The 27,274-nt window shown below is 42.1% G+C and overlaps 1 protein-coding gene across 1 annotated transcript; it reads right to left on the reverse strand.

Moving 5' to 3' along the window:
• Positions 1-443: 443 nt before the first annotated feature.
• Positions 444-24,659, reverse strand: LOC5573038 (dihydropyrimidine dehydrogenase [NADP(+)]). Its single transcript, XM_021838346.1, has 6 exons — positions 24,541-24,659; positions 23,189-23,388; positions 2,540-3,839; positions 959-2,481; positions 739-896; positions 444-669 (listed from the first exon to the last, which is right to left on the reverse strand). The coding sequence occupies exons 2-6, from the start codon at positions 23,234-23,236 to the stop codon at positions 585-587; spliced, it is 3,114 nt and encodes a 1,037-aa protein (XP_021694038.1). The 5' UTR covers positions 23,237-23,388; positions 24,541-24,659; the 3' UTR covers positions 444-584.
• Positions 24,660-27,274: the final 2,615 nt, after the last annotated feature.

Here is a 27,274-nt window from a genome sequence, read left to right on the forward strand (position 1 = left end):
CAAATCTATAAGTAAAACACATGACCTTGACGTGTAGATTTTTCTCAGTGTTAGCCTATAGAAGAGTGCATGGTGACGTCACGAAAAATTCTCCTTCTCTGTCCCTCTTTCATCACGCTCAATTGACTGTCCTGCTCTTTGACACTCACTGCTGGAATTGTTTAGATTTTTTTATATGGAGTTGACATTCACTGCTGGAATTGTTGACATTTTTTTATATGGAGTTTCGAGGTTAGGTCAAGCGTGCAACGATCTATGCATGCTATAAAACGTTCGACTTTTACTGTGCGCTCTGTTTTCAAGTTGCCCGTGAGAGAGAGAGAGAGAGAGAGAGCGAGACAGCACTAACGAACGGCGCACAGTAAAAGTTATAAGAACAAAAGAATTTATGGCACGTACAGAGGCTCATTGGTCATGTGATACACATTCAGCATATGAACTCAATCGGCATGCAATTTTTTTTTATTGGATACAAAATTCAAAAATTTGATTTTCTGGACGCTTGTGCTATGAAAAATGTTTATCTGAACAAAGTTTTCTGGAATGTTGAAACTGTTGCTGGGGAATCTCGCTACCGATGGTGATCACTGAGATGGTGACAGAGCATGTACCGATACGTTCTTAATCTGTCCTCGCTTGATCACGTGAGGGATTTTCTTCGGAACCATGCTGAAAAAAAAAACGAAATGTTGCGTCATTAGTTATTAGCATTAAATATTGTGTCTCATGATTACGAACCTGATACAATCGATGATGGGACAAACGGAGAGGCACAAGTTGCACCCGGTGCAGTCGTCTGTCACATGCGGCAGATGCGTAACCGAATCGAATTGGATTGCTTGGTAGCCGGAATCTGCGCAGGTCATGTAACACTTGCCACAGTTGATGCAGAGATCCTGCAGAGATAATAACGGATTTGTTAGAAAGCTTAACTTATTTGAACATCAAGGAAACTTACATCATCGATCAACGCAACCACTTGCTTTTTGTTGTCCAAACTCTTGTACGAGCCAATCTTCGGTAGTGCGGCTCCCAGGACATCCTTGATCTTCAGCGCAGGATTCGTCTGCTTCGAAGCGTCTCCATTCTTGACAGTTTCCATTTCTTCGGCGCAAGGATCCCACAATGCGCCCTTCTCCAGCCGCATCTGCGCCAGCTTCTCCTCACGCTTCTTCTTGTATTCGCCAAAGTGTAGCAGCGGCTTACCATCGTCGTCTTTCAAGGGAGCAACGGGTTTACCCTTTTGAAGCTTCTGCAGTGGAGGCGATTGTCCGTCCCATGGCAGGCTCTCTGGTGGGTGGTTGGCCTTCAGGTAGAGAAGAGCCTTCAGACCTAGGATGTAGTCTTCTACGACGGTGAAGTCCTGGTTTTGGATCGAGGAACAGATCTGTAGGATGGGAGCGCCGCACTGAATGAACTGAAGGGCTACGTCGGCCGAGTCAATGCCACCGATGCCGCAGATCGGGAAACCTGGCATTTTGTTGCCGATCAGGGAGATTGCCCGAAGAGCTTGTGGTCGGGTAGCGTTTCCGGAGACACCTCCATAAGTGGTTCTCTTATCAACGCCAACCGCAGGCCAGGGAGTAGTGTCGGCTTTGATGGACATCAATCCCTGTACGGTGTTGATAGCCGAAACACCATCCGCTTTGCCTCTCTGAGCAGCTTGAGCGATGGCCACGATATCCGTAATGTTAGGCGTTAGTTTGACGAAGAATGGGATTTTGACAGCCGCGCGAACCCACAGTGAGATATTGTAGACCAGTTTGGGATCTTGACCGCAGGCAAGACCCATACCGGATTCACCCATACCGTGAGGACAGGACAGATTCAACTCGAGCATATCTGCTCCGGCAGCTTCCGCACGCTTGGCCAGTTCGGTCCAGTCTTCTTCGTTGTACGTGCACATGATACTGGCGATAACCACCTTAGTCGGGAAGTCACGTTTAAGTTCGGCGATGCCCGTCAGCCAATATTCTGCACATTTTTCCGAAATCAGTTCGATGTTCAGGAAGGCACCCTGCTGCGGACCGAAGGTGTGTCCCGAGGTGACACCGCGTACAATACGTGGACTTACGTTGGTTACCATATCCTTATCCAGAGCAAATGTCTTCGTAACAGCGAAGCCCCAGCCTTGTTCAAATGCGCGGCGGATCATAGCAGTAGCAGTGGTCGGTGGAGCCGAAGCCAGACCGAACGGATTCTCGAACTTGACGCCGCATACCTCAACCGAAAGGTCGACATTGTCGATTTCAGTGTAGAACAATGGAAGCTTTGGAGTAGTATCGAAAGGGATACCCTGCAGATAGCAATGGATGTACCAGGCGGCTGTTTTACCATCGTTGACAGATTCTACGGTGGTTTCCGCAGCGCCGGCAAGATCTCCTCCGCAGAATACGGCGGGGACTAGAGTTTGCTGGGTTTTGGAGTCCACCTCAGGCAGGTTCCAGCGGTTCAGGGGAACTGGGTTCAAAGCCTCGATCGCTGAAATTAGGAAAGAAGGTAATGCAATTTGACATAGAAAAGATAAGAATCGACTCACTTTCTTTATCACTCAATCCGGATCCGAAAGCCGAGATGACGAAGTTGGCCTTCAAACGTGTAATCTGATCCGGATCCTGAATCCAGTTGCCTTGATCGTCCTGCTCGGTCCGGAAGAATTCCAGGGCAGCAATCTTTCCATCCTTCATGATCACCTCCTTCGGGGCCATGAACGGGATGAACTCGCAGCGTTCTTCGCGGGCCAATTCAACCTCTTCCGGTACAGCGCGGATGTTGTTGTTACCTCTGCGGAAACAGACGAACACTCGGCGGGCACCACAGCGTAGTGCTGAAGTTGCGCAATCGAATGCGGTATCGCCCGCACCCAAAACGATCACGTTTCCGGAAAGGGCCGGTAGGCTTTGGGCAGCTGTTGCTTTGCATGGGCAGAGGCCTGGTTTGCTTCCGTCGGACACCTGCGGCAGGAAGTTTTTGGACGTATAGAAGCCTTGTTCGGTAGTGAGCCCTTCGAATATCTTGTCGATCTTGGGTTGCGGAAGTCCGATTCCGAGGAAAACGGCATCGTTTCCGGAGTCAAGCAGACCTTGCACAGTCAGGTCTTTGGTGGACAGGGAGCGCCCGGTCTCGATCCTGACACCCAAGTCTTTCACGAGTTGGATCTCAAAGTCGACAACGTCGATTGGAAGACGGTATTGAGGGATTTCGGCAGAGCTGAGGCCTCCGAGGTAGCTGCGACGCTCGTAGATGGTGATGTCCTTGTATCCGAGACGACCCAGAAAAGTGGCGCAGGATAGCGATGCAGGTCCACCTCCAAGGAGCGCTACCTTCTTATTCGGGAACTTGAGCGGAGCCACGTTCGGTGGCACGATCTGGTGCAGTCCCATCCGCTTGAACACTTCGGTGGCGAACTGCTGCAGACCTCCGATATTGATGGCACCTTCTTCGGCCGCTTGCAGGTTGCAACCACCGACGCAGAGGTCCGAGGTAGGGCACACCATGCCGCAGGTCAACCCCAGCGGGTTGTCCGAGAAGATGGCCTTCGCCGCACCGTAGTAGTTCTTGTTGGCAATGCTGGTGATGAAGCTCTTGATGTCCAGCTGAGTCGGGCAGGATTTTTGGCAGGGAGCGTCGGCACACTTGAGGCACCGGGCCGCTTCCCGTAGAGCAGCCCGCTCCGACAGGGTCGTATGCTTGATGTCCGAGAAATCATTAGTCAGCGGAGTGCAGCTCGTACATGATCGGTCGGTGTTGCGTTTCCAATGCTTCTTGTTGACCTTGGTCACGGTGGTCGGGACCAGCGAGCCGTGGGACTTGACGCGCGGGTTGAGGGCCAGCAGGCTCTGAAGGGTTTGGGGTTGGAGGAGAATGTTATATATTTGGAGGTATTTTTTTCAAATAGTGAGATACTAATGAGTTTAATGAGAATGGTTTCAAGAAATTGCTCTATACAATCACTGGAATTCATCCCCTGCATTTGCTGGGTTTTATTCAAAATTTCCTTGGAAAGATACAAATCATCGTTTTCGGAGATTCTAATCTTCCTCTTGGAAGATTCCAATCTTTCTTTTGGAAGATTCCAATCTTTCGGTTGGAAGATTCTAATCTATCGTTTGGAAGATTCCAATCTTTCTTTTGGAAGATTCAAATTTTCATTTTGGAAAATTTCGGTCTTTCTTTTGGAAAATTCCAATCTTCCTTCCGGATACCCTTTGGAAGATTCCAATCTTCCTGTTGGAAGATTCCAATCTTCCTGTTGGAAGATTCCAATTTTACATTTGAAAGTTTGCAATCTTCCAATTGAAAATTCCAAGCTTCCTGTTGGAAGATTCTAATCTTCCTGTTGGAAGATTCCAATCTTCCTGTTGGAAGATACCAATCTTCCTGTTGGAAGATTCCAATCTTCCTGTTGGAAGATTCCAATCTTCCTGTTGGAAGATTCCAATCTTCCTGTTGGAAGATTCCATTCTTCCTTTTGGAAGATTCCATTCTTCCTTTTGGAAGATTTCAATTTTACATTTGAAAGTTTGCAATCTTCCAATTGAAAATTCCAAGCTTGGTCCATCTGTTGGAAGATTCCAATCTTCCTGTTGGAAGATTCCAATCTTCCTGTTGGAAGATTCCAATCTTCCTGTTGGAAGATTCCAATCTTCCTGTTGGAAGATTCCAATCTTCCTGTTGGAAGATTCCAATCTTCCTGTTGGAAGATTCCAATCTTCCTGTTGGAAGATTCCAATCTTCCTGTTGGAAGATTCCAATCTTCCTGTTGGAAGATTCCAATCTTCCTGTTGGAAGATTCCAATCTTCCTGTTGGAGATTCAATCTTCCTGTTGGAAGATTCCAATCTTCCTGTTGGAAGATTCCAATCTTCCTGTTGGAAGATTCCAATTTTCCTGTTGGAAGATTCCAATCTTCCTGTTGGAAGATTCCAATCTTCCTGTTGGAAGATTCCAATCTTCCTGTTGGAAGATTCCAATCTTCCTGTTGGAAGATTCCAATCTTCCTGTTGGAAGATTCCAATCTTCCTGTTGGAAGATTCCAATCATCCTATTGGAAGAGATCAATCTTCCTGTTGGAAGATTCCAATCTTCTTGTTGGAAGATTCCAATCATCCTATTGGAAGAGATCAATCTTCCTGTTGGAAGATTCCAATCTTCCTGTTGGAAGATTCCAATCTTCCTGTTGGAAGATTCCAATCTTCCTGTTGGAAGATTCCAATCTTCCTGTTGGAAGATTCCAATCTTCCTGTTGGAAGATTCCAATCTTCCTGTTGGAAGATTCCAATCTTCCTGTTGGAAGATTCCAATCTTCCTGTTGGAAGATTCCAATCTTCCTGTTGGAAGATTCCAATCTTCCTGTTGGAAGATTCCAATCTTCTTGTTGGGAGATTTCAATCTTCCTGTTGGAAGATTCCAATCTTCCTGTTGGAAGATTCCAATCTTCCTGTTGGAAGATTCCAATCTTCCTGTTGGAAGATTCCAATCTTCCTGTTGGAAGATTCCAATCTTCCTGTTGGAAGATTCCAATCTTCCTGTTGGAAGATTCCAATCTTCCTGTTGGAAGATTCCAATCTTCCTGTTGGAAGATTCCAATCTTCCTGTTGGAAGATTCCAATCTTCCTGTTGGAAGATTCCAATCTTCCTGTTGGAAGATTCCAATCTTCCTGTTGGAAGATTCCAATCTTCCTGTTGGAAGATTCCAATCTTCCTGTTGGAAGATTCCAATCTTCCTGTTGGAAGATTCCAATCTTCCTGTTGGAAGATTCCAATCTTCCTGTTGGAAGATTCCAATCTTCCTGGAATTCCAATCTTCCAATTCCAATCTTCCCATTGGAAGATTCCAATCTTCCTATTGGAAGATTCCAATCTTCCTGTTGGAAGATTCCAATCTTCCTGTTGGAAGATTCCAATCTTACTGTTGGAAGATTCCAATCTTCCTGTTGGAAGATTCCAATCTTCCTGTTGGAAGATTCCAATCATCCTATTGGAAGAGATCAATCTTCCTGTTGGAAGATTCCAATCTTCCTGTTGGAAGATTCCAATCTTCCTGTTGGAAGATTCCAATCTTCCTGTTGGAAGATTCCAATCTTTCTTCTGGAAGCTTCCGATCTTCCTGTGGGAAGGTTCCAATCTTCCTGTTGGAAGATTCCAATTCTTGGAATTCATCCTGTTGGAAGATTCCAATCTTCCTGTTGGAAGATTCCAATCTTCCTGTTGGAAGATTCCAATCTTCCTGTTGGAAGATTCCAATCTTCCTGTTGGAAGATTCCAATCTTCCTGTTGGAAGATTCCAATCTTCCTGTTGGAAGATTCCAATCTTCCTGTTGGAAGATTCCAATCTTCCTGTTGGAAGATTCCAATCTTCCTGTTGGAAGATTCCAATCTTCCTGTTGGAAGATTCCAATCTTCCTGTTGGAAGATTCCAATCTTCCTGTTGGAAGATTCCAATCTTCCTGTTGGAAGATTCCAATCTTCCTGTTGGAAGATTCCAATCTTCCTGTTGGAAGATTCCAATCTTCCTGTTGGAAGATTCCAATCTTCCTGTTGGAAGATTCCAATCTTCCTGTTGGAAGATTCCAATCTTCCTGTTGGAAGATTCCAATCTTACTGTTGGAAGATTCCAATCTTACTGTTGGAAGATTCCAATCTTCCTGTTGGAAGATTCCAATCTTCCTGTTGGAAGATTCCAATCTTCCTGTTGGAAGATTCCAATCTTCCTGTTGGAAGATTCCAATCATCCTATTGGAAGAGATCAATCTTCCTGTTGGAAGATTCCAATCTTCCTGTTGGAAGATTCCAATCTTCCTGTTGGAAGATAATCTTCCTGTTGGAAGATTCCAATCTTCCTGTTGGAAGATTCCAATCTTCCTGTTGGAAGATTCCAATCTTCCTGTTGGAAGATTCCAATCTTCCAATTCCAATCTTCCTATTGGAAGATTCCAATCTTCCAATTCCAATCTTCCCATTGGAAAATTCCAATCTTCCTGTTGGAAGATTCCAATCTTCCTGTTGGAAGATTCCAATCTTCCTGTTGGAAGATTCCAATCTTCCTGTTGGAAGATTCCAATCTTACTGTTGGAAGATTCCAATCTTACTGTTGGAAGATTCCAATCTTCCTGTTGGAAGATTCCAATCATCCTATTGGAAGAGATCAATCTTCCTGTTGGAAGATTCCAATCTTCCTGTTGGAAGATTCCAATCTTCCTGTTGGAAGATTCCGATCTTCCTGTTGGAAGATTCCAATCTTTCTTCTGGAAGCTTCTGATCTTCCTGTGGGAAGGTTCCAATCTTCCTGTTGGAAGATTCCAATCTTCCTGTTGGAAGATTCCAATCTTCCTGTTGGAAGATTCCAATCTTCCTGTTGGAAGATTCCAATCTTCCTGTTGGAAGATTCCAATCTTCCTGTTGGAAGATTCCAATCTTCCTGTTGGAAGATTCCAATCTTCCTGTTGGAAGATTCCAATCTTCCTGTTGGAAGATTCCAATCTCCCTGTTGGAAGATTCCAATCTTCCTGTTGGAAGATTCCAATCTTCCTGTTGGAAGATTCCAATCTTCCTGTTGGAAGATTCCAATCTTCCTGTTGGAAGATTCCAATCTTCCTGTTGGAAGATTCCAATTTTCCTGTTGGAAGATTCCAATCTTCCTGTTGGAAGATTCCAATCTTCCTGTTGGAAGATTCCAATCTTCCTGTTGGAAGATTCCAATCTTCCAATTCCAATCTTCCTATTGGAAGATTCCAATCTTCCAATTCCAATCTTCCCATTGGAAAATTCCAATCTTCCTGTTGGAAGATTCCAATCTTCCTGTTGGAAGATTCCAATCTTCCTGTTGGAAGATTCCAATCTTCCTGTTGGAAGATTCCAATCTTCCTGTTGGAAGATTCCAATCATCCTATTGGAAGAGATCAATCTTCCTGTTGGAAGATTCCAATCTTCCTGTTGGAAGATTCCAATCTTCCTGTTGGAAGATTCCGATCTTCCTGTTGGAAGATTCCAATCTTTCTTCTGGAAGCTTCTGATCTTCCTGTGGGAAGGTTCCAATCTTCCTGTTGGAAGATTCCAATCTTCCTGTTGGAAGATTCCAATCTTCCTGTTGGAAGATTCCAATCTTCCTGTTGGAAGATTCCAATCTTCCTGTTGGAAGATTCCAATCTTCCTGTTGGAAGATTCCAACACAGACAAACAGACGTAACACTTTGAACCAATTTCGATCAAAATCATAGTCACGAAGACATGTGCGCCCAATGCTAAAATTATTGTATTTGGCCGACGGGCCAACAGATGGCGGTAGTGTGCAAACGTCAAACGCGAACAAAAACGATGCGAGCGCTGCGGGTGGCGGATTGGCCACCAACCATATTTTTGAATCGACCGTTAAAAAGGTGGTCGATGGACAATTATGAGAGTGTGACGTCTGTTTGTCTGTGATTCCAATCTCCCTGTTGGAAGATTCCAATCTTCCTGTTGGAAGATTCCAATCTTCCTGTTGGAAGATTCCAATCTTCCTGTTGGAAGATTCCAATCTTCCTGTTGGAAGATTCCAATCTTCCTGTTGGAAGATTCCAATCTTCCTGTTGGAAGATTCCAATCTTCCTGTTGGAAGATTCCAATTTTCCTGTTGGAAGATTCCAATCTTCCTGTTGGAAGATTCCAATCTTCCTGTTGGAAGATTCCAATCTTCCTGTTGGAAGATTCCAATCATCCTATTGGAAGAGATCAATCTTCCTGTTGGAAGATTCCAATCTTCTTGTTGGAAGATTCCAATCATCCTATTGGAAGAGATCAATCTTCCTGTTGGAAGATTCCAATCTTCCTGTTGGAAGATTCCAATCTTCCTGTTGGAAGATTCCAATCTTCCTGTTGGAAGATTCCAATCTTCCTGTTGGAAGATTCCAATCTTCCTGTTGGAAGATTCCAATCTTCCTGTTGGAAGATTCCAATCTTCCTGTTGGAAGATTCCAATCTTCCTGTTGGAAGATTCCAATCTTCCTGTTGGAAGATTCCAATCTTCCTGTTGGAAGATTCCAATCTTCTTGTTGGGAGATTTCAATCTTCCTGTTGGAAGATTCCAATCTTCCTGTTGGAAGATTCCAATCTTCCTGTTGGAAGATTCCAATCTTCCTGTTGGAAGATTCCAATCTTCCTGTTGGAAGATTCCAATCTTCCTGTTGGAAGATTCCAATCTTCCTGTTGGAAGATTCCAATCTTCGTGTTGGAAGATTCCAATCTTCCTGTTGGAAGATTCCAATCTTCCTGTTGGAAGATTCCAATCTTCCTGTTGGAAGATTCCAATCTTCCTGTTGGAAGATTCCAATCTTCCTGTTGGAAGATTCCAATCTTCCTGTTGGAAGATTCCAATCTTCCTGTTGGAAGATTCCAATCTTCCTGTTGGAAGATTCCAATCTTCCTGTTGGAAGATTCCAATCTTCCTGTTGGAAGATTCCAATCTTCCTGTTGGAAGATTCCAATCTTCCAATTCCAATCTTCCAATTCCAATCTTCCCATTGGAAGATTCCAATCTTCCTATTGGAAGATTCCAATCTTCCTGTTGGAAGATTCCAATCTTCCTGTTGGAAGATTCCAATCTTACTGTTGGAAGATTCCAATCTTCCTGTTGGAAGATTCCAATCTTCCTGTTGGAAGATTCCAATCATCCTATTGGAAGAGATCAATCTTCCTGTTGGAAGATTCCAATCTTCCTGTTGGAAGATTCCAATCTTCCTGTTGGAAGATTCCAATCTTCCTGTTGGAAGATTCCAATCTTTCTTCTGGAAGCTTCCGATCTTCCTGTGGGAAGGTTCCAATCTTCCTGTTGGAAGATTCCAATCTTCCTGTTGGAAGATTCCAATCTTCCTGTTGGAAGATTCCAATCTTCCTGTTGGAAGATTCCAATCTTCCTGTTGGAAGATTCCAATCTTCCTGTTGGAAGATTCCAATCTTCCTGTTGGAAGATTCCAATCTTCCTGTTGGAAGATTCCAATCTTCCTGTTGGAAGATTCCAATCTTCCTGTTGGAAGATTCCAATCTTCCTGTTGGAAGATTCCAATCTTCCTGTTGGAAGATTCCAATCTTCCTGTTGGAAGATTCCAATCTTCCTGTTGGAAGATTCCAATCTTCCTGTTGGAAGATTCCAATCTTCCTGTTGGAAGATTCCAATCTTCCTGTTGGAGGATTCCAATCTTCCTGTTGGAAGATTCCAATCTTCCTGTTGGAAGATTCCAATCTTCCTGTTGGAAGATTCCAATCTTCCTGTTGGAAGATTCCAATCTTACTGTTGGAAGATTCCAATCTTCCTGTTGGAAGATTCCAATCTTACTGTTGGAAGATTCCAATCTTCCTGTTGGAAGATTCCAATCTTCCTGTTGGAAGATTCCAATCTTCCTGTTGGAAGATTCCAATCTTCCTGTTGGAAGATTCCAATCTTCCTGTTGGAAGATTCCAATCATCCTATTGGAAGAGATCAATCTTCCTGTTGGAAGATTCCAATCTTCCTGTTGGAAGATTCCAATCTTCCTGTTGGAAGATAATCTTCCTGTTGGAAGATTCCAATCTTCCTGTTGGAAGATTCCAATCTTCCTGTTGGAAGATTCCAATCTTCCTGTTGGAAGATTCCAATCTTCCTGTTGGAAGATTCCAATCTTCCTGTTGGAAGATTCCAATCTTCCTGTTGGAAGATTCCAATCTTCCAATTCCAATCTTCCTATTGGAAGATTCCAATCTTCCAATTCCAATCTTCCCATTGGAAAATTCCAATCTTCCTGTTGGAAGATTCCAATCTTCCTGTTGGAAGATTCCAATCTTCCTGTTGGAAGATTCCAATCTTCCTGTTGGAAGATTCCAATCTTACTGTTGGAAGATTCCAATCTTACTGTTGGAAGATTCCAATCTTCCTGTTGGAAGATTCCAATCATCCTATTGGAAGAGATCAATCTTCCTGTTGGAAGATTCCAATCTTCCTGTTGGAAGATTCCAATCTTCCTGTTGGAAGATTCCGATCTTCCTGTTGGAAGATTCCAATCTTTCTTCTGGAAGCTTCTGATCTTCCTGTGGGAAGGTTCCAATCTTCCTGTTGGAAGATTCCAATCTTCCTGTTGGAAGATTCCAATCTTCCTGTTGGAAGATTCCAATCTCCCTGTTGGAAGATTCCAATCTTCCTGTTGGAAGATTCCAATCTTCCTGTTGGAAGATTCCAATCTTCCTGTTGGAAGATTCCAATCTTCCTGTTGGAAGATTCCAATCTTCCTGTTGGAAGATTCCAATTTTCCTGTTGGAAGATTCCAATCTTCCTGTTGGAAGATTCCAATCTTCCTGTTGGAAGATTCCAATCTTCCTGTTGGAAGATTCCAATCTTCCTGTTGGAAGATTCCAATCTTCCAATTCCAATCTTCCTATTGGAAGATTCCAATCTTCCAATTCCAATCTTCCCATTGGAAAATTCCAATCTTCCTGTTGGAAGATTCCAATCTTCCTGTTGGAAGATTCCAATCTTCCTGTTGGAAGATTCCAATCTTACTGTTGGAAGATTCCAATCTTACTGTTGGAAGATTCCAATCTTCCTGTTGGAAGATTCCAATCATCCTATTGGAAGAGATCAATCTTCCTGTTGGAAGATTCCAATCTTCCTGTTGGAAGATTCCAATCTTCCTGTTGGAAGATTCCGATCTTCCTGTTGGAAGATTCCAATCTTTCTTCTGGAAGCTTCTGATCTTCCTGTGGGAAGGTTCCAATCTTCCTGTTGGAAGATTCCAATCTTCCTGTTGGAAGATTCCAATCTTCCTGTTGGAAGATTCCAATCTTCCTGTTGGAAGATTCCAATCTCCCTGTTGGAAGATTCCAATCTTCCTGTTGGAAGATTCCAATCTTCCTGTTGGAAGATTCCAATCTTCCTGTTGGAAGATTCCAATCTTCCTGTTGGAAGATTCCAATCTTCCTGTTGGAAGATTCCAATTTTCCTGTTGGAAGATTCCAATCTTCCTGTTGGAAGATTCCAATCTTCCTGTTGGAAGATTCCAATCTTCCTGTTGGAAGATTCCAATCTTCCTGTTGGAAGATTCCAATCTTCCTGTTGGAAGATTCCAATCTTCCTGTTGGAAGATTCCAATCTTCCTGTTGGAAGATTGCAATCTTCCTGTTTGAAGATTGCAATCTTCCTGTTGGAAGATTCCAATCTTCCTGCTGGAAGATTCCAATCTTCCTGCTGGAAGATTCCAATCTTCCTTTTTGGAAGATTCCAATCCATCTTATGGAAGATTCCAATCCATCTTTTGGAGGATTCCAATCTTCCTCTTGCAAGATTCCGAATTCTAACGGATTCTGGAAAGAGAGTTTTCCTAAACTAATCCAAATTGTCGGAAAGAGTGTTATCTGAGCAATGCTAAATGTTGATTATGGAGAGAGAGTTCTCCAAGGCCGGAAAGAGAGTTTTCTGAGCCGGATTATGGAAAGAGAGTTTTCCTAAATTCATCCAAATTGCCGGAAAGAGAGTTTTCCAAGCAATGTAAAAATGGATTACGGAGAGAGAGTTCTCCAAGGCCGGAAAGAGAGCTTTCCGAGCCGGATTCTGGAAAGATAGTTTTTCTAAATGAATCCGAATTGCCGGAGAGTTTTCCAAGCAATGTGAAAAATGGATTATGGAGAGAGAGTTCTCCAGGATTGGGAAACAAGTTTTCCAAGCCGGATTCTGGAAAGAGAGTTTTTCTAAATGAATCCAAATTGCCGGAGAGTTTTCCGAGCAATGTGAAAAATGGATTACGGAGAGAGAGTTCTCCAGGACCGGAAAGAGAGTTTTCCGGGCCGGATTATGGAAAGAGAGTTTTCCTAAATTCATCCAAAGTGCCGGAAAGAGACTTTTCCGAGCAATGTAAAAATGGATTACGGAAAGAGAGTTCTCCAAGGCCGGAAAGAGAGTTTTCCATGCTTGATTTTGGAAAGACAGTTTTTCTAAATGAATGCTGCTAGTGCGGATCCAGTGCGAAACTAGGTTCACCCCAGCAATAAAATAACCAAAACGGCCGATATGAAAAGCATAGATAGTGCCACCGTAGTCATGTGTATTTGACAGAACAGCGAAGTTGACGTTGTTAAATCCTACATACGGTGGCGTCGCTGTTTTGATGCGATGAGTGCCGAAAAAGGGGATATTCAGTGATCCGTTGCAATGCATAAGTGACATTTGACTGCTTTGACAGTGTATTGACATATAATAATTATTACCTTTTAAGGCCTTTTGGTGCGTCATCACAAAATGGCTTCTTCAAAAATCATTATCATATTGTTATGATAGTATTGGTATTTGCAACATCGATGAAATATAACTGCTTATCGCCTGATTTAATGGATAATTTATGCGAAGAAAAATACTTCAGGTGGTATTTCAATATTTAATCAACACTTTCAGATACAACATTATCAATTTAGCGATAATATACATGAGATTTATATTCTCAAAAAAAAAATCTCCGTTTTTATGCCGCATTTCATTGCCTCACACAACTACACTTGTAAATAGAAGGTGCTTACCTTTTCCATTGTAATTCTGCAGCAAACATTTGTGTTTCGCATTCCATATTGCGTTCACTATACTTCCACTAAACAAATCTTTCATTCACTTTCCTTAGAAGAACACATTTCAAACGGGAATCAAATATTTATAAAGTTTTATCAACCGCAACACTCAAAACTATTATGGCGGTGGTTTTCACTTGCTGTGAATCGACGCCGCCACCGCACACTGAGGCATGCCTGTTTTTATAGTCTAAAATATCCAACTTTTTTCTGTTGTATTAATTTTCACTGCGGAAAGGTTGGGCAAAGCATAGAAAATTGAAACTCGTACGTTGTTTGTTTTTCGATTCACTCAAATTACAAAAACCATCTCTACGAAGCATAAAATCATACCAAGAGTTTATCAATTTGGACCACCCAAAATAATTGAAAAGCTCCACAGTGCGATGCGTCGGGATGCGTCGGGACGCGTCTATCGTGTGTGCACAATCATCGCGATCGTTGAGCGCAGTGATGTCAAAGATGCTATCTGTAAAATCATTGCATTTAATGTGAATTGATCACAAAAATCATTAAAATTTTATTAAATCAGTGATCTTGTGATGGAAAACTATTTGCAAAATGATATGTTATTATTATGTGCAGCAAATGTTCCGAAAACAAGCATATAACAATTGCTCGAAAAATCTGTCACCAATCACCTGGCAACACCGTCATCCCTTGCAAACATAAACCGTACCGATGCATAACAAAAATATGCGATAAATCCAATGAAAAACAAAGAAATTCCGTTGCCCTTCATTAAATTGCAATGTTTTCTTTTGATATGTACGATTGAAGAGTTGATTTTGATTTCCAATACTCGTCAATCAACTAAATTTCCCATGTGTTTACATAAAATTATGCTTAACACAAATGTTATATTTTTGTTTTGAAAATATACATGGAAAGGCGACACTACTACTATTACATCAATGATGATTCTAATGATTCTTTGAGTTACACGCCGCTTCACCTTAATTGCAAAATGTTCCAATCGAAGGACGCGATTTTCAATGAATTGTGATTGTTTTTTTTGTCTTCGAAAATAGCCTCTATCTGTTTTGCTGATCTGCTCGATTAGTAGACGGTTTGACAGTATGATAGGTAGATTTTGTTTTACTCTTCGCGCAACTCTTCATTTATAGAATCTGAATTCTTTATGCCAAAATTCCAGTGGCAATAAAGCTATCCATGAGGACGTTTTGCGATATGGACGGTACGCTGATGATAAGTACTGTGCAAAAGGATAGGACAAGAAACGGTCAAGGAATGATTGCGCTACCGAAATTACTTGAGCTGTTACCCTACGCTGCTGAGAAGTAGAGCTGATTCCATAACGTCGGTAACGCCTGCCGTACAAATCAAATGGAGCTGTCACTTTTCCGTACGGAAAAATGTGTCGCTCAATAATTCCGCAAGTAAAAGTGACACTTCGCTCTTACTGGATCGGCTGTCAAAATTACTTTGGTAAAAAAGAGAAATTTTACTTGAGCGCTTTACGTTTCAGGTGCAGACTACGCATAAGACAAGAAACGGTCAAGGAATGATTTCGCTACCGAAATTACTTGAGCTGTACGCTGCTGAGAAGTAGAGCTGATTTCATAACGTCGGTAACGCCTGCCGTACAAATCAAATGGAGCTGTCACTTTTCCGTACGGAAAAATGTGTCGCTCAATTATTCCGCAAGTAAAAATGACACTTCGCTTATACTGGATCGGCTGTCAAAATTACTTTGGTAAAAAGGATAAATTTTACTTGAGCGCTTTACGATTCAGGTGCATACTATGCAATAGGACTGACGGCTAAAAGTGTGCATGCAAGCCAAACAGAAGGGTAAACAAAACATGCGAGTGATACTTAACACTTTCCTTTGTAATCGATCGGTCACTCCGATCGCGAAACTTCAAAGCTCGTGTTCAATAAAAAAAAAACAGTCGACCGCAGCTGTCTCATGCATTGCCTTTGCTCAATACTATGATCAATAATTGCTCACTATGAAAAATTGTTGGCGCTTGCTAGACAGAATGTCAGTACAGTCGACATTCGATAAGTGTAACATGTTTACATTAGCGTCAAATGTACGGAAAACGCTTCAATGTGCTTAAAGTGCACTGAAACTCAAATGTCATTCTTTTTGTCACAAATTTGACAAATAGCGATGCAATAACCGTAAAGTTGCTTCAATTATCTGATTTCTATTGTCAAAATATGTCAAAAAAGCGGCCATATTTGTAATATTTTGTGGTTATTCGTTTATAATTGTTTAGAGGAGGAGGACTGTTTTGCAATAATCAGTAGACAGTGCAAATCTTATTTATGATCCTGTACTAACCTTGACTGCATCGCAAAAAATCGGAGGCCTTACGCCAGGTTAAAAATTCAAACTGCACCCCATGACATAATTTTTGCAACCCGGCTTATCTAAATTACAGCATTGGACCGAGGTTATCTCTGTCAAAAGTTGTTGTCAAAAGCAAGTAGGTACTATTTACTAATGTCTATTCTGTCCAACAATGAGAGGCATTATAAAAACAGCCGATAAGAAAGCCGACCGATAAGCCCATCGCAGCAATTTCACTATCAGCAGGGCTAGTATTGGGCGGTCGTTATCGCTCGTGCCTCAAAAATGGGTTCATCAATTGGCAAACTAGTTGGTCATCTGACGTCGGTTGATTGCGGCTATCAGCGCCCCTAATGGCGAATTACACAGCTGGGCCGCTATCAATCGCGCGTCAAATCATAACAAGGTCAGTGCGGAGCATAAATTGATTGTGTTCGCGCGTTGACATCTCAGACTAACACACATAACACTCTATTCTTATATTTGGTAGCGTACCAAATGCTCGCTCGTGGCGCTCGTATCGCTTACGATCGAGTTTGACGTTTGCGCACTGTCGTCATCGAGCAGGGCCGTACATTTTCATTTCATTGAAAGCATTTTCAGTCCCCAACTGACTGACTCAAGCTTGCCTTTCAGTTGAAACTCTACTGTTTCGTTTCAATCCGACGAACCTTTCCTTTCATCGCAGCAAGCGTAGTCTCTCATCTCTTTCGTGCTGCTTATGCGTCGCGCGTCATAAATCGGAGCCTCACCGCAGCGAGCTGGTCTTTCAATCGGTAGTCTCTAACTTAAGGAGCTGATTAATTCAAATGAACGACGTGGTGGCCCGTATAGTATCTCTATCTTAATTAATTGATCAACAAGTTACATAATTACACTGCAAAAAATAGGTAAAATGCAATTTGAAGCATTTTGATAGATTTCAATGAAATTAAATGAAACGAAATTCTTACTCTTTCATTTCACCTTTCTTGTTCGTTGCTTTCAATTCGGATAACGAAACGAATGAGTGTGGAACGAAAAACGAAGCGACGCAGTTGTTCGTCACCATCGAGACGACACAACCAAGCCTTCGTGTTTCACAAAATGCTTTCGAAAATGCACAGCCCTGTCATCGAGTTTCCGTAAGGCGAAAATCAGTATTTCTAGCATTGGGCGTTAAATTTCGCGGTACTATCTTTCAAATTGATAATTGTTCTAACTGTTATGTCTGTTTGTCTGTGCTTGTAGTGACACTTAAAAGGAATATGGGTTAAAGCGGCATACCATATTTATTTCGGGACCTTTGCACACGATGTGCTAATTCAAATTTAGGAGTTTAGTTTAGGAGAGACGAAAGGGTTCATCACAGACAAACAGACATCACACTCTCATCATTGTCCATCGACCACCTTTTTAACGGTCGATTCAAAAATATGGTAGATGGCCAATCCGCCACCCGCAGCGCTCGCATCATTTTTGTTCGCGTTTGACTTTTACATACTACCGCCATCTGTTGGCCCGTCGGCCAAACACACTAATTTTAGCATTGGGCGTACATATCCTCGTGACTATGATTTTGATCGAGATTTGTTCTATGTGTTACGTCTGTTTATCTGTGGGTTCATTAACACATCGAGATATTTTTAACAAATTTACATTGACTCGCACCATTTTTCCCTAAATCGACGATTTACCAGCCTACTTTTGCGCATCGAGAGCCCTTGCGTTTGGCAGGGGCGTTACCCTTGTTCAATCAATATTTACTGTGCGCGCCTACTGTGCACAGTAGGCGGTGTTGTTTTTAACGCTTCAAAATTTGTCAAAACAACTTGTTTATATGTTTACTATTTGATTAGAACTTTGTGATTGTACACTTTGCAATGAAAAATGATATGATAATAATGCAAAAAGTGCGTGCTATTGCAGAGGATCATTTAAAATAACCGAAACGGCCGCTATGAAAAGCATAGATTGCACCACCGTAGTCTTGTGCATTTGACAGAACAGCAATGCTGTCACAATGTTAAAACCCATATACGACGACGCCGCTGTTTTGATACTGTGAATCCCAAAAAAGTTACCTCCAATGATCTATTACCTCGATATCCAGCAGATTGTCAGTGCTAATTTAAATCAAACAAGATTTGAAGTTGTGAAAAACATTCGCACAGATGTTTGGGGTCATTAACATACCGAGATATTTTTAACAAATTTAGATTGATATGTTAACACATGCTTCATTAACACGTTGGGCGCCATTTCCTCCTATATCGACAGTTTAACAGCCGCCTACTTTTGCGTATCGAGGGCCAGCAGGGATGTTAACCCTTGTTCAATCAACACTATGCGCGCCTAGTGTGGTGTTGTTTTTAAACACTAGAAATATTAGTAGTAGAACGCTAATGGCGCTGTTAGCACCAAACTGATTTTAATTATTATTACCTTAAATTATGGTTCATCATTGTTGGTTCAATTCCAATTGTCGTTGTTTTGTTTTTTATAATTAATTTGACACTTTGATGCCCGGTACTCAGGTATCAGAAGGCCGGCTCCAAAGGCACGTTCCCCACCAGTTGGGAGATTTGTGCCATCGCCATATTTGAGCCTATTTCATCATCTACCCGATGGGAGAGGAAAGGGAAGGGAAAGATGGGAGGAAATAGGAGTGGGGTCCCTTGAAGAGGGAAGATCGCATAAGCGAAATGAGAGCATGTAGCTCCATACCACAATGGGTTCGAACAGCGCCCTAAAAAGGGCACTGCAAAACGCATGAGCGTAAAGAGAGCCTATAGCTCATTACCACAGCGGGTTAAGAATAACAGGATGTCCTGAAGATTCAGGCTTCTGTATTCAGTTTCACTTAATAAGTGTTTACCAAGTAATTGGAATCGCATTTGCGCAAAAACTGGACAGTTACATATCAGGTGATACGAAGTTCCATAATCGGAGTCACAACTATCACACACAAATGAGTCAGCACGCTGAATATTTGCCATGTGATAGTTGAGTCGGCAGTGGCCTGTCAACGCTCTGACCAAGAGACTGCAATTCTGCTTTGACAGATTTGTTAAATACTTCGCCACCTTTGGAGATGGCTCAGTAATATACAATTTTGTTTGACGACACGACTCCAAACTATTCCAATATTGCTTGTGCTGAGTTGCCGCCCAAGAGTTTATCTGAAGCTTCACCCAGCACTTCGAAATTGGAATAGCCGGCTCAGGGCCAATGAAGTCATGCGATGCTCCATCGCGAGCTAGCTCATCAGCCAATTCATTTCCAGCGATGGAAGAATGGCCAGGTACCCATACAAGGTTTACAGAGTTGACTGAATTCAGTTCCTCAATTTGAGTTCGACATGCGATAACAAGCTTCGACCTTGAGTAGGCCGAAGCGAGAGCTTTTATAGCAGCCTGACTATCTGAACAGAAGTATATGACTTTACCCATTACGCGCTGTTGAAGTGCTGATTGCACTCCACACATAAGAGCAAATATTTCCGCCTGAAAAACGGTGCAGTTTCTACCAAGTGAGTAAAACTGATTCAGCCTTAGCTCACGAGAATATACTCCTGCACCAGCTCTACCTTCAAGAAGGGAGCCATCAGTGTAACATACTATATTGTTTGATATACTTCTTTCCAAATAGCCAGACGTCCACTCTTCCCGTGAAGGGAATTGTGTGGTAAATGTCCTGTAAGGAAAGTTACAAGCAATTGTGAGATCACTTGGAGCAAGGCCTTTTTTGTCCCAATTCACCAAAAGTGGAAACAACGAAGTGTGTGTAGATCTACGATTCACTGGATTTTTCTCCAGTAGATCCAGTACCCATAAACGGTAAGAGCAAGAAAGTGCTTCTTGTTTAAGATATATGTGTAGTGGCGCAACGTCGAAAAGGGCCTCGAGCGCTGCTGTGGGAGTTGTAGAGAACGCACCAGACATCGCCATCAAGCACATCCTTTGGAGATGGCCCTATTTTGATTGGATTGTTCTCACTTCGCCCTTTTGCCACCACACAAGACATCCATATGCCAATATTGGTCGAACAACTGTTGTGTAAATCCATTTGATATATTTGGGTTTGAGGCCCCAAGTTTTACCAAAGGTTCGCCGGCATTGACCGAAGGCCATACAAGCTTTTTTGACTCTGAAATCAATGTGAGCTGTCCATAAAAGTTTGGAATCTAGAATGACTCCGACATACTTTACTTGATCAGTCACATTAATCTCAGTGCCAAAAAGACGTAAAGGTCGAATTCCATCGCGGTTTCGTCTTTCCGTAAAAAGAACAATAGATGTTTTATTCGGGTTAACCGAAAGGCCATATTGGCGACACCAACTCTCGACTACCTGAAGAGCACTTTGCATCAGGTCGAATAGCGTGCTTATGCACATACTAACTATCAGAGCTAGATAGTCGTCGGCAAATCCATAAGTTGGAAAACCGCAATTATTGAGTTGCCTCAATAGCGTATCTGCTACGAGATTCCACAAAAGTGGTGACAAGACTCCCCCTGGGGGGCATCCGCAAACACTCAATTTTCGAATCGCTGCTTGACGCAATGTCGAGAAGAGATGTCGGTTTTTGAGCATTTGATGAATCCAATTGGTAATCATTGTAGGTAGCCCATGGTTTCGTGCGGCTTTCAATATGGCATCGAAAGACACGTTATCAAAGGCACCCTCAATATCCAAGAAAACACCCAAGCACGATTGCTTCTGAGCGAATGCTTTCTCGATATCGTATACAACTTTGTGTAAAAGAGTCACAGTGGACTTTCCAGATTGGTAAGCATGTTGATTCACATGAAGAGGCATGTTTGCCAAATAAACATCACGGATGTGATGATCGATAATCCGTTCCAGACATTTCAGAAGAAAAGAGGTCAGACTGATTGGTCTAAAACTCTTCGCTTCCTCATACGACGCACGTCCTCCTTTTGGGATAAACTTTACAGTAATATCACGCCAGGATTTGGGAATGTACCCGGTAGCAAAACTGCTTACAAGTAGCTTTTTCAAAACATGTTTGATAGACTCAAATCCCTTTTGCAGCAGAACAGGATAAATCCCATCCGCTCCTGGAGATTTGAAAGGAGCAAAACTATTAAGTGCCCATTGAATCGATTCAGTAGTTACGATACTGCGAGCCGAGGCCAGAGACTCGTAACTACATGAAAAGACATTTGGTTCATCCGTAGATGCTATGTCCACACATCCGGGGAAGTGTGTATTGAATAAACATTCTAAAACTTCTTCATCGGAAGAAGTAAAGTCACCATTAGGTAAGCGAATTTCGTTCACTTGGAAATCCTTAGATTTTGCAAGAATTTTGTTCAACCGACTGACTTCACTCAAACTGGAAACATTTGTACAAAGGTTTTTCCAGCCGGATCGTTCAGCAGAACGAAGAGCCTTCTTGTAAGCCTTGCGAGCTGACTTGAACGACTCTGATCCAGCTGAACGACGTCTGTTCCAACTCCTTCTACATTGTTTCCTGAGTCTAGTCAGATCGGAATTCCACCATGGGGTCCCTCTTGTAGTCTTTACAGACCGCAGAGGACATGCTTCTTCAAAAGCTTCCATAATGTAGGATGTTGTAGTATCAACGGCATCATCCAGATCACTTGGATTTTCAATGGACGGAGAATATCCATGAAATTTGGTCGCAACCAATTCAATGTAGAGTTCCCAGTTTGTTGACCGGGGATTCCTAAAACGCAAAGTCTGCGCAGTTACATTTGAATGTTCAAAGAAGATGAAGCGATGATCAGATAATGATTCTTCATCTGATACATGCCAATTCGTCAACTCGTGACTGATTCTATTCGAGCAGAGCGTTATGTCTAACACTTCTTCTCTATTAGAAACCATGAAGGTTGGGCGATTGCCTATGTTAAGTAATCCAAGGTCTGTACTACTTAAGTACTCCATCAGACTGGAGCCTCTCAAATTGATATCCGAGCTGCCCCAGATGATGTGATGAGCATTGGCATCACTGCCCACAATCAGCGGAAGGCCTTTTGTTACGCAGTGTACGACAACTCGTTTGAAGTCATCCGTTGGGGATGGTTCATCATGTGGTAAATATACCGAACAATAGACGTATTTCCTGTTGAGGTCACCAACAGAAACATCGATTGTGACAGCACATACATCTCTGGTAGTTAACTCAGAAATGAGTGTAGCAACGATTGCTTTATTAACGAGCACGCATGCGCGGGGCATGGAGCGCGAGTTTGCCATTTCAAGCTTGCTAAAAGTAGCAAAAACTGGGTCCACAAGGTTACCTAGATAGAAGTTCCCTCTACGAAAGTAGGGTTCTTGAACTAGCGCCACTTGGGCTGCACCATTTTGCATGAGTCTGCAAAGATTGATCGTTGCTGTTCTTTTATGCTGAAGATTGATCTGAGCTAACCTAACCGTAGCCACTACCCAAACTAGGCAGGATTAAGCTTTTTGCAATCTCAGCACGAAAAAGACCAGCAACGAAAAAACCAGATCGGTATCTATTTAAAGTCGCCAAAGGCGAAAGTGCACAGAATACACTGTGTAAAACGCATAATGCGAATCCATATAGGTGATAATTTAAATTAAATGTCAACATATTCATAATCCCACCCTTATTAAGCCTCAAGATAGAGACTGAAGAAGGGCAGCCGATTATCTCGGAGAAACACAAGGTCACCTGCACCATTGCTCCGGGTAGCACAGGAAGGACTCAATACTGTGGAGGGCGCCCTGGTACCCCACAGGCTCCGTTTGCGGTTAGGTTTTATTTAGACCCCCCTAACCATTCATTCTTAGGCACGGTACGCATCACACCATAAATTAGGGGTCACCTGTGAGGTGGACTTTTACCACCGGAACAGGCAGTCCGTAGTGTTAATTCTTAGCCAGTTGAAACAACCGCTACCGACACTACGCGGCTATCTAGGCTGCTCGGGAAAAGGAGGTTAATATTGATGATTAACTCCTGACGTGCCCAAGCAGCCAAATAAATCATCACTATTAGCACCAAACTGATTTTAATTATTATTACCTTAAATTATGGTTCATCATTGTTGGTTCAATTCCAATTGTCGTTGTTTTGTTTTTTATAATTAATTTGACACTTTGATGCCCGGTACTCACGCTGTTAGTTCGTGGCAAACTAGATGTTGGTAACACGAGCAGCAATGACATTAGCATTCTTAGGTTTAATGCTTCTACTTTTTAAACACTTCAACTTGTTAATTTGTTTGCTGTTTAATTAGAACTCTCTGAAATGCTTTGATGATGATGATAATGATGATAATGCAAAAAGTGTGTGCCATTGCAATTACCTCGATGTCCGGCAGATCCTTGCTGGTCAAAACACTAGCACAACTCATGCTGAGATGTTTTCTTCGGTCTTCTGGTGGTTGATAAGCAAATGCGAAAGTCAGTTGACTGATCCCGTACCGCGGACAGCACACCCTCTTAATCGAGTGTGCCTAGATATTGAAGTTCGACGAAACAATCACTTCAGAGTGAGTTTATTTACCTACAGAAATAGAAATCAAAGTCAATGAACGATGATCGAAGGAGACACCTGTGCGCTGATGATGTTGCCGTGGCAACTAAACATCGATGATAAGCGAGCGCACCACGTAGGACATTTATCAATCCATTTTTTTCTGCTTCCAAACTCAGCAAAGCTGTCTGTTATTCGAGCAACGCTTAAAAGATAAAAAAAATCAGCATACTCGTCGGGCGTGTCGTCAAAAAAGTTCTTCTGTGCTCGCGGTCGAAGTCGTGGGTGACAACAAGCGAGAAATAATAACACGCTGTGCCATTTGTATCGTGCGGCCGTGAGCGCGGAAACCTGTTCGCGATTTTTTCGCCTATGTTCTAACCAAACACAAAACAAAGACATAGTAGTCGGGTTCAGAATGGGTACCACTTCTGGTACTAAACTCGATAACGAATTTTGACAGATCGCAGTTCACTATTTTTAGCATTTTAAGTTTTGATCTACTACCTCACGCGTCATAAAATTGTGGGCAACTTGAACGTCTTTATTTTGTCTTTGATCCAACTTCTAACAGGGACTCACTCCAACGCTTATGTCGTGTCTGTTCGCTTTTTTATTCTAGCGCGTATGGATCAAAGTAGACGTCACACGTCGCAATAACCGTGACGAAGCTTGCTGCGTTCGGATAATAATTCAATATCGCCGCGAAATTACATCTTGCGAAACCACGTGACAAGAATGTACACATTTATCTCACGCCTAATTCTAATTGGACTAAAACGCCCTCTATGATCGAATTCCGCACGTTCTTGCGACACTGTCCCCGAAGCTGTCATAAATTAATCAAACGTAATTTATTGGCTTTCTTCGTACTTGCTCGTCGCTCACCGTACCCATCGCATTTCGCCATCGACCGACCGAAGTAATCTACTATCATCGCGGACGCCCTACATCTTCATTAGAATCAATTATTCATTTGCGCGTCTTCCTGATTACTATAATTTCCCTGATTCCAATCCTATAAAAGCTTCTTGATGTGTGACGAACGAATTCCAATTTCACAGATTGACTCGTCCGGTCACCGAACCAGTCTAAATTCTTCAGGACGTGGACGGGGAACAATCTTTCACTTTGTTCTTCAAGTCTTCAAACTGTTACCATTCGGGGAACCTCAATACTAACCTTCCAAACGGTTCGACGGTCACGATTAGACTGATGGTTCTACTAGCGGCAGTTATCGACCATTGGTCGCTTAGTCGTTTGCGCAGCATGCCATGCCTATCTACAAATAGGTAAGGAACTGGAATAAGCTATTTTACGAAGCCTGGTCAAATGACAGGAGACCTGGGATTTTTCAATCATCGTCGTCAGTTTTCGCGATGATGATGGTTGATGACTGTGCGCATTTCTAGCGTAGCTTTTCATCCAGGCGAAAACTTAAATGGAGAAAAATTATTAAAATATTTCTGATCACAAAAGTGCTTTTTTATGTGCAATATGGGTAACAAAGAGGTAGCTGATACAATAACTAGGTGTAATGTTGCAGTAACGAACATTTTTGGATCTCATTTTTGTCATTTTCTCCATGTCCTCGTTTGGTAAGTTGAGGCGTTGTTGAAAATCACGCTGGATTCATTCCCAGGTCTCCTGTCAATTGACGCCGTTGCGACGATCAGCTGTTCCGAAACGCCTCGTAAAATGGCTCATTGAGCTAGGCTGTTGTATTAGATGTGCGATGTAATAGTAGGCCATTATCAGTGCGCAGATTTGTAGCTCGGTGTGCGCAATCTTCCGCGAGATATGCTCCACGGGAGAGGAGAGTGTGCTGCTTGAGAGAAAGAGACACGCTGACGAGAAAATCATTAACGGCATTTCGCTCTGTGCCTGTCCATTCTAAATAGACACGTTTGCTATGGTGCCAGGGATGACGGATGATTGGCACTTTGATGGACTCCGTTCTCGTTTGATTAGCTCCTATGTGTTGTCCTAGGTAGATGGTGAAGATGTGAAGGGGGTACTGATGGATTAGAGCAAAGAAAATGGCATAATTATTACCAATGCTTTGGTCATACTATCAGTAGGTACGACACTACCAGCACAGGCAAACAGACGTAACACTTAGAACAAATGGCGATCAAAATCATAGCCGCGATATCATGTACGCCTAATGCTAAAACCACTGTGTTTGGCCGATGGGCCAATAGGTTGCGGTCTGGGAGGGAGGCACAGATACTACACACGAAATACAGAACCATGTTTGTTTGAACTGTAAGATAACTTCCACGGTGAACAACGAAAATACTAGTTAGTGTACGATATATTATTTTCTCAAAATAATATTCTTTTAATCTTTGAGAAGCTTATTATTTTATACCTTGTCATGCTTATCCGTGATTTATTTTTTGTCGTGCTTATGTAGTGAAACATGCTACCCTTGGGACTTTTCAAAATTTAATTTCATTTTGTTCGGTTCGGAATCAGAATCGCATCGTGTTCCTAAGTATATCCTCGAAAAATACGAGTTCAAGCAGTTTATTTTACATTCGAGTGTTCAAAGCATTCTATGTCGCAAGTGAAGCCCATTAAGAAAAACCAGAATGTGGAGAAAATAAATGCTCGCAGCGGATCAGCACTCAGCTCTTATCAAAGACGCCATCCCCAAAGAACATTTGTCTCACCAAATTTGCCGCATGAAGAGATTTCAAGCTCATAATGGGGTGAAATATGGAATTACGATCCATACCTTCAGTTCATTTATTAGAATCATATCGATGTTTCGTCATCATCCAAACTTTTGCAGATTATTTTGTAAAAGAGCTCCATTCTGGTCGCCGTAATCAAGTCGGAAACAACTGCGATTTGGATCGAAGCGGAACAGGTTGGAAGAAGCATTAACCATGAGTTGCAGAGACACATTCACCAAGATATAATTAATATGGAAATAAATAAGTTGCATGCGAAAATCGTTTTTCTTACATTTTCAATGCTATTGTTTACTGAACTTAAAGAAAAATGGCATTTTAATTCATTGTGCATGATTTTAGAACTTTAAGCATTAAATGCATAATTCTCGAAAAATCATTTACGAATATAAAAACCGTTTATACTAAGCAATGCTTAATACATTAAAGTGCATGTGAATGAGTGAATAGACCAAATATGGGTTTAGAATGGTATTTAAGCTATCTAGTATCTATTTTTTTAAGCGTGTCAGCTTGCCAACAACAATCAAGGCAGGCTTGGGGGAAATCGCTTGTTTTCTTTTGTTGTGTACTTTCGATCTTTTCTGACAAACATGGGAAAAGGGCCACAGTTTTCTATGCACTAAATATTCATTTTCATTGGAAAAAGTAAAACGATGCGTTTTTCAATGCTTTATATTCAATCAGATTGAAAGGTTCTCACGTGACATTACTTGCATTATGTGCATGAATTGATTTTTATTCGATTTTTGTCACTTTTTATGAAATGTGAAAATGTGTTTTAATAAGTTAGGCGCTTTTTCCATGTTAGTCAAATGTTTGAGATCTGGGCTCACAGTGACAGTTCGTGACAGCAGAATTCCAGCTCACTATGACGTACAGAAATTTTGTATTGGTTCCTCCCTCCCAGGTTGCGGTAGTGTATAAACGTCAAACACGAACAGAAACGACGCGAGCGCTGCGGGTGGTGGATTGACCACCTACGATATATTTTGACCGTTGAAAAGTTGGTCGATGGACATCGATGAGTGTGTGACGTCTGTTCGTCTGTGCTACCAGCATCGGTTGGATAGAAATTATGTTTTGCTTTCTTTGTTGGTCAGTTCTATTTGATGTAGCGGAGTGATGAACGTGACATTCCGTACATATATCGTGCAAACTGGCAAGTTTAATGATAGCACAGACAAACAGACGCAACACTCTAATTATTTTCA

Source organism: Aedes aegypti, chromosome 1 (assembly GCF_002204515.2).
Source record: "Aedes aegypti strain LVP_AGWG chromosome 1, AaegL5.0 Primary Assembly, whole genome shotgun sequence".
Taxonomy (NCBI): domain Eukaryota; kingdom Metazoa; phylum Arthropoda; class Insecta; order Diptera; family Culicidae; genus Aedes; species Aedes aegypti.

Bases quoted from the DNA above. Each gene is read 5' to 3' on its own strand.
- LOC5573038 (XM_021838346.1), bottom strand. From the start codon at position 23,236: ATGAGTTGTGCTAGTGTTTTGACCAGCAAGGATCTGCCGGACATCGAG. The intron at 897-958 runs GTAAGTTTCCTT...TTATCTCTGCAG, and splicing joins TGGTTGCGTTGATCGATGAT to GATCTCTGCATCAACTGTGG. The intron at 670-738 runs GTTCGTAATCAT...TTTTTTTTTCAG, and splicing joins CCCATCATCGATTGTATCAG to CATGGTTCCGAAGAAAATCC.